This window comes from Drosophila teissieri, chromosome X, assembly GCF_016746235.2.
Source record: "Drosophila teissieri strain GT53w chromosome X, Prin_Dtei_1.1, whole genome shotgun sequence".
In the NCBI taxonomy this organism is placed as follows: Eukaryota; Metazoa; Arthropoda; class Insecta; order Diptera; family Drosophilidae; genus Drosophila; species Drosophila teissieri.
Window position 1 is genome coordinate 134,237 of NC_053034.1, and position 8,028 is coordinate 142,264.

The following is an 8,028-nucleotide window of genomic DNA, read 5'->3' on the forward strand; positions in this document are numbered from 1 at the left end:
TATATATATATCAAATATGTATTAAAAATAGGTTTATCTTCAAAATAGAACTATAAACTACATATAGTTTTTATGCTAAAAGCGAATGGGACCTACAAATTTAATTGTATTAAATAACTACAATAAAAGAATTTTTAGTATTACCATTGATTTTTTTTCTGTGTTATTGTTGTAATATGGGCCAAATGGTGCCGCATCATCGTCAGGGGGAGGATTCAACAATGGGCATTAGTTTTGAAATCCCAATGGATGGGGTGAAAAACATAGCAGGCGAAAGCTGCAGACAACTCATAACTGCAACTCCATCCGATTGCTGCATCTGCAATAGTTTTGTAGTCAGCCAAAGATTTGTTTGTATAGTAAATGCACATCTCCCAACAGACAAGTTGATGGTGCACCTTTCTCATTGCATAATCCGCAACATTGCCGGTCACAATAGCAACTTCAGTCCAACTTGCAACTTGTGACGTTGTGCGGTTATTGGATTTGCATTAGGGGGTATCGATGGTAATTTTGTCCAAAACTTCGACAAAATCCCTCAGAGGCAATCACGATGACTAGTCGCTCAAATCGCGATACACCAACGAACTACAACAAAATGACTATAAGATAAATTCGCCATGGCGGGATATGGATGATGATTTAAGAATGGAAATGGCCCCTTTATAAGCAGTTGCACAAGTGCACAATTTCATTATTATAAAATAAAAAAAAACATCAAAATATCTAAAGTTTTTGCAGTCGTGGCATATTGCAAATATCCCTTTCAATAAATGTGCAGGGTAAAATCCAAACGAGAACAGATTTGATTATATAGACTCATTAGTCACATAATTTCTTCAACTTGCAGGCAAAAATGCATTCCCATAAAATTATTATTATTATTATGTATTAATTTTATATATAGTTTATATTATAAAACTACATACCCGTAAATAAAAATTGACTTTTAGTATGGCACATTATGCTTAGCATTCCCCACCTATTGCAGGTAGGCTGCAGTTACAGTTTCATTTCGGTCTCCACCAGTGCTGGCATCATCTGTAGTGTAGTGGATCAGCGGGTCAACGTCCCGTGGGCTCGGTTTAAACTACGATGCGGCGCAGAGAAAACTTGTTTGTTGCCTCCATGAACTTATAATACTTTTGGCGTGTGTGTCCTCTCCTCCCCCCTAGTGTAAATTTTGGGTTGAGGCTGGGGTTTAGTCAGCGAGACAAAAGCGATCAGTGAATTAAACAAGAGACGTGGGTTCGGTGGGCAAACTTTCTGCGATTTCCGAATTGTTACATCACTGCACTATATGCTGATATGGGCCGGAAAAAAAATGTACAGTCGCTTATTCTGACCAAGGCTTAAAAACATTGATTGCATCTTTAGCTCTTTATACCAAAGTTTTATGAATAAAAGGTTGATTATGTCGTACACTCTTTGGTTTATTTATTAATTATGAATAGTATTCATTATCGTTAGCTATTAGGTAATATATTTAAGTTTAAAGTGATGCTCTCTGGTTACATTGCATTGCGTTCTTTATCAGTTGTCCTAAGTTAATTGTATAATTTATGAACCCTTCTTCTTCGTTAAATATTTATTGGTTATTTATAGCGAATGTTGCACAAGTATATCTATCATATATATATAGTGCCACGTAGAAGTAACGCTTATAATGTTTACACCTTGGCATATGTTTGTTACAATTGTATAGCTAATATAATTTAGATTTAAATTAGTTATAGAGCAAAAAAAACGCACAAAAAATATTAGGAATAAGGGTGTTACGAGTAGTTAAAGATATTTATCTATGCAAAGTCTGAACTGCTTGCGCGCTTTATACAGAGAAAGCACTCTTGACTAGACATGCGATGACTAGATGGTTTATACTTGGGTAGACGGGACCATGGGGTTCCTATTGCTTCTGTCTCCGTTAGCAACACCTTTCAGGTACTTGGAAAACATTCTTTTGGTGGGGCAAAAGGAACCCTAAGTTATAGACGGGTAGTCAGTCAGGAGAGCTACGAGGCCCAGAGAATACGGCACTTCAATCGCTCAACTCCGGCGAGATCATGCCTTCTATGGGCTCCAGCTATTGTTCCATAATAATCGTGTCTTCAGACTTCACGTTGCCGGAATTAATGGCCTCCATGGCCTTGCTTAGCAGAGTGGCGTCCTTTAAGCTGACCACCTGTACCAGCTGGGGTTCTTGGCCAGGACCTCCCTGGATCATCATCTGGTGCATTCCAGGCGACATGGTGATGGTCTCCAGCTGGTCGCCATTCTCCACCTTTCAGGATTTGAAAGAAACGGTTATTAGTTATATTACGGTTATTATTATATTAGCTATACAAATTCATAATATTTCTTTACAGATCAAGGGGTCCTCGAAAATTGTCCACTTTTTCTATCTGGTTAAAAGGAAAAGAAAATAAAGTATAAAATTATAAGATAAAATGTATAATAGCAAAATATACTTACATTAACTCAATAAAAAATCAGGACAAGCAAAAAATGTATATTCTGAGACCAACAAAAATTAAAAATAAAAAATGATTTTGAAGGTAAATTGCTGGCTTTATTTAGCATTTCAGTTTACACAATATACAAGCAAATATTTAAAAATAAAATTATAATAAAATCACAACAATCGCTTTTTTTTTAATAAAATTTGTTGCATTTTCATTTTCTCCCTTTCGCAATTGACTTGGCTTGATTAAAAACAAAATTTGGTCTAAAACAATTTAAATTGCGATTAATATGAAAATCAAACATGTAAACACAATAATTATGGTAAAAGCAATATTGATTTCATTGAAACACAATAGCAATAATGGAAATAGTACTAGATCAACATAAAATTAATTTTGCACCCACTTTCTGGAGAATATATCAAATATCCCTCCACATATATAGCACATTTTTATCTCCCGACTAAAGGTGAACACCTCCAATGATAAACTCATTTTCCCGCCTTTGCGCATTTTTAATGCGAATTGACTACGTTTAAGGGATTGCATGGTGGGTAAAAAAAAGTGTTACGGAGCTAAGACTCACGGGGTTACAGGTACGTCTAACTTTAGGCTGGCTGGTCCCTGTTTGCTGTATTACTTACAGGCTAGAATTAACCTAATTGTACAACTTAAATTTGTTAATATTTGGTTTGATTCGCACTCTTAGCAAGATTATGTGCATAAATATGTATATGTACTGCACAATTTAACAACTAAACAAATGGCTAAAACTATAAAATATTATGTTTTGTAGCTATGTAAACTAGGAACAACTTTAATTTTTAATTTAGAATTGATTTTTGGTTTAATTTTCAACAAATTTTTTGGTTTTCTATTCTCGGCACTAAATTCAATTTATATAGTTAGTAACTGAGGGATTTCCTTTGGCTGTAACTATTTCGATTATTTGGCATTCACAATATGTGCGCGTCTAAGTTTAAATGGCAAGTGCAGTTGTGCGTTTCTTATTTTTCTGTTTGTGGAAAGCCGCAATTGACTAGATTCGAGATAATATGGATTATTAATTGGGAGACTCTACCCCAAATGCTCCAGCTTGATGGCCGGCAGTTGGAGCTGCACACTGGTTAAACTGGCGCTGTCCACACAACGGATGGAAGAGGAAGTACCGGCGGGGGAGTGGCAATTTTCATTGGCATTTAGTTGGGATTTGTTTTTTGCAGAGGAATTGGGTCTCCCACGCTTCTGAACCATCACTGTCTCCCCTCCCCCACTAACCCCGGTGGATCTCCTGGTGGTTCTCTTGTTGGCCACCTGGGGACTGCTAGGAGTGGCCAACACTATGGGCAAGGGCATGGGCATCTTTACGCTATTATTGTTATTTGCTAGGGTGCTATTATTGTTGTTGTGGTGCCCTAAACTGCTGGACGTGGAGGTGGATGTGGCTAGGTAGAAACGTTCCCCGGGAGTGACCTGATGCCCAATCATCGCGCCACTGCGACGGCCCAGGACTGACGATCCCGCCGAGATCAGCGAGTAGCACTGAACGCCGCCATTTCCCAAAGAGGATGAGGAACTGGTGGCGGTACTGGTGGAGCGATTGACACTTGTATCTACCTGCATCGGCGCGAGGCACACTGTTCCATCGCTGTTCGTCTGGATCTGCTGCACGTTGGCCATCACCGATTGGTACATAGAGACGGGAACTGAGATCACATTGCTCACCGAAACGGGATAACCTAGAACAAAGTGCGTTTGGTAAGTGCGTATAGCAATGATAAGGCTAACTTCAACTCGGAGTACTCAGCGATAATAATAAATACCTTGGCCATCCTCCGTTGTAATATATATTTGCCCATCCTGCGTCTCGGTAAGATCTACGGTCATGTTCTCATGACCATTCACATCAGTGAGACTCTGAACTGTCTGAATGGTAGCACCGCCTTCACCTTGGTGGAGCTGAAAAAAGAGTTGCAGGTAAGGACTCAAACGAGGATGCACGGGTCACTAAATGTACTTACCGTGGCAACACCTTGAACCTGGGCAGTTGTGCCATCCGGTAATGTGATAATAGGATTATTGGGGTCTACCTGGATTAGCGAGACGGTACCATCGGCATTCTGTGAGAGGACCGTTTGCGTGGTGTACTGTTTATAAGTGGTAAATTACAATCGTTAATAACTGTTCAGATGTGCATATGACTAAGCCAAAACAAAGTAATAGAATTTAAGAATAAAACTACCGAAATGCATATTAAGCAAGCACTACTGATAATTCTTAAAATAAAGATAAAAATGTTTTGTTTGTGTTTTTAGAGTGACAGAAGTCGTATTTACATGTGGGTGTGATTTTTCGGTTTGTGGCGGATGCAAATAATGATGAAAATAACCAATAACTCGATAACAATCAGCTGCAACAGAACACAAACAGACGAAACAAAAAATCAGGTCATATTAGGTTGACTTAAATAAAATAAGAGGATCATCGGGACCAACAACATCAAGAATAACGAAAAGTAATATCAATAAAATAGTAATAGGTAATATCAAAAAACGAAAGATTGAGCCAAACATCATTCAGTTAATGCAAGTTTCAAGAAAAGGGCGTAAGACTTGTAAGCTATGCACAAAAGTTTCACAATATTATCTGTTTTTTTTTTCGATTTCCTATTCCTTTTTTTCAATTAACAATTAACAATGGACTGATGAATTTAAATCGTTGAATCTGTATGCAATTTAAGTAAGATAACTATTGCTTTTACAATCTGCGTTAGTCCAATTCACCTAATGCAACCTACTCGCAGTGTGCAATCGGAGAAAACATGGCAAAGTAGGAAGCCAGTACAGCATATTACAGTAAGCGTGTTAAGCTTGTCGGTACTTGTCGGTATACAAATGAATCGGTATTCTGCTATTCTAGTGTGCAAGTCTGACAAGTCTGGACCCTAGTCCTGGCTCGGTTGGGAAGCACAACAGCAATTTAAGGGGCATTTCATCCGGATTAGTACGAACATCAACATCGCTGAGCGTAATGGGCTCGATGCAGACTTGAGCATTGGCGATCTGCTGGGCAGTGACCGTCTGGTTAGCATTCGACTGCGAGTGAGCCTGGGACTGCGAATGCGCGTGAGCCTGCGCCGCACTTACGGCGGCGGCTGTCGTCTGAACCGCTGTGGCGGTCGCCGTTCCACTGGCAGTGGTCAACTGGATTGTTTGCGGCTGTCCTCCGGCCACTGGCTGAATATGCACGGCGTTGGGTAAGTGCGTCTGGTGGTGCTGATGGTGCTGCTGGTGCTGCTGATTCTGAGCCGGCGCCTGGCAGATCTCAATCTTCGTGGAGGCGGGCAGCGTAGCCGTCGTGGTCACATGCTGGTTATTGGTACTTTGGATGATTGTCGGAGCAGGAGTGTTGCTTTGGGCCGTGTGGGTGGTGATCACTGTTCCAGCACTATTGATTTTCACAACGTTCACCTGCTGCGGTTGCTGTGATGATGATTCGATGTGGATTGGTTGATGGATTAGTAATACGATATACATATGTCGGTTGCGGATAAATAATGGGCGTGACTTATCGCAGGGTAGTTCGTCGCATTCGACTATTGCAAATTATGTTTGTGTAAAATATGGTAGCCTAAGGAACTATTTTAAAATACATTTAGAAAATGTTTACATTTATTTAAAACCCAAAATGTGGAAACACTCTTCGATTAAATAAAAGTGCTCTTCACTTGTTTGCATTTAACCCAACACGGTTAAATCCAAGCAGATTATAAAAAAAAGCTGAAACCATTACCTTGAATGGGACCTGTGACCTGTGATCTGTGACCTGTGCAATACTTACATTGCTGTTGCCCGTCGGCGGCGTCATTGTCGTCACCGTGTGGATGGTAGGAGGATTTGAAAGCTCCATGTCCTCGTCTTCGTCGCCCGACTGCGAAATCAAAGCGTTAACCTTGTCCTCGTCATCGGCAAAGGTAGGCAGCAGATCCTCCCTTCCATGGTACTTGTAGCAATTGATCACAATCTTGCGTAGCGCATGTGTCCAGCTGATCTGAATAGGGACGCAAACAGTTAATACGATTCAAAGGAGATCGGGGGCGGCTGTTGGAACACCCACCCCACCCACCTTCTGCTTGTCGTCCTCGGAACGCGCATCCATCCTCACATTGGCCCAGGGCAGCTCCTTTGGCCACCAGGGCGGTCTGGTAGACTCCCTGCCCCATCCCGGCTTCCCTCGTCCCGTAGAATACTTGAGCATCAGCGGGATGAAGGCTCTCAGCTGCGCTTGGGTCATCTTTTCTACGGGAGTGGGTATACCATCGATGACCAAGCCTGGCAGTTCGAAGAGCGATGGATCATCTTGGGGCGGAGGTGGCGCTTGCTGAGCCAGTGCATTGTCCAGTTCATCCATTACAATGTTTTTTAGGTTGCGCAGCACATCTTCCAGGGGTTTGGCTCCAAAAACCTTATAGCTAGTGTTGGGTTTACCCGGTGTGGCCACCAGAACTACCGCCTGTTTGCCCACTCTGCCCGTAAACTCATAGATAATCCCTCTCAGCTTGCGCAGCAATCGATTCTGTTGCCGTTTTCTAACCGAGGGATTTGTTTCGAAGCAATGGGGTCTCTTTCGCTTTTTGGAACTCGCTATTGCCGCCGCTGCTGCCACACCCACTGGTCCTGCGGCCGCTAGTTGGTGGGCCACATCATCATTCACTGGCATGGAGCCCAGGTCTCCCTCGTATAAGCTGCCATCGCTGCTGATTAGATCCTCGTCGTCGTCATCGGAACCCAAGCTCTGGATATCCTCATCCAGCATTTCGATCTTGTAGGTGGTTCCGTTGCTCTGGGAACTGTTGCCGGCACTTTGCAGCTGACCTCCACCCCCGCCGGTCGCTGTTATTGTAGTCACGTTGAGACCGCTTCCCAACGTGCTGCTCCCGGCAGAAGTTCCTCCTGATCCTCCGTTAGCCCCATTCGAGGAGTGGGTGCCCGAGGAGGTGGTGGTGACAACCACATTTCCAGTCGAGCTCCTTTGGCTGCCCGCCGGCGCCACGACCAGCCGATAGCTTGTGGTGGCCAGTTTGGCGGTGGGGATTGCCTTTTGAACCTTCCTGCTTCCGCTTCCGCTCCGCTCCTCTGCTCGCCTCAATCCTTGTCACTCGGTTGAGGAAGGACTTACTCGCATGCACAGTGTGATAAAAACTGCAACTGTTTGGAAAAACAAAGACGGGAAGGTCTTAAAAGAGTTTCAAGGTATGTGATACGGTGGATTATGCCAAGCACACGGCGAGAAGTCCACAGTTCGTTCATTTGCTTAAATATCCCAATATTTTGTTTAATTTTCCTATAGCTCTATGTCATAAAAGCTGTCACAGGTTTGATTAGAAAACAAAGGAACAATGTTTATACCCGTTACTCGTAGGGATACAAATAAAAAAAAAACATTTTGCCCACGCCCACAACGGCGCCCATATGCTTGAAAACTGAAGTGTTCGAAGGGGATATTGTTGTTTGTTTACTAGCAGAAGGTAGCGGACCTGCGCAACACCACAAGTTACAATAATGGG

General features: G+C 42.2%; 2 protein-coding genes across 2 annotated transcripts; both read right to left on the reverse strand.

The window, feature by feature from the left end:
* Nucleotides 1-1,442: 1,442 nt before the first annotated feature.
* Nucleotides 1,443-2,957, reverse strand: LOC122624000 (DNA-binding protein Ewg-like). The gene is made up of 2 exons (XM_043803413.1): nt 2,865-2,957; nt 1,443-2,281 (listed from the first exon to the last, which is right to left on the reverse strand). Exons 1-2 carry the CDS (start codon nt 2,955-2,957, stop codon nt 2,084-2,086), a joined length of 291 nt encoding a protein of 96 aa, XP_043659348.1. The 3' UTR covers nt 1,443-2,083.
* On the reverse strand, nt 2,548-7,601 carry LOC122623684 (DNA-binding protein Ewg-like). The gene is made up of 6 exons (XM_043802969.1): nt 6,588-7,601; nt 6,303-6,512; nt 5,474-5,944; nt 4,484-4,609; nt 4,286-4,421; nt 2,548-4,201 (listed from the first exon to the last, which is right to left on the reverse strand). The coding sequence occupies exons 1-6, from the start codon at nt 7,275-7,277 to the stop codon at nt 3,540-3,542; spliced, it is 2,295 nt and encodes a 764-aa protein (XP_043658904.1). The 5' UTR covers nt 7,278-7,601; the 3' UTR covers nt 2,548-3,539.
* Nucleotides 7,602-8,028: the final 427 nt, after the last annotated feature.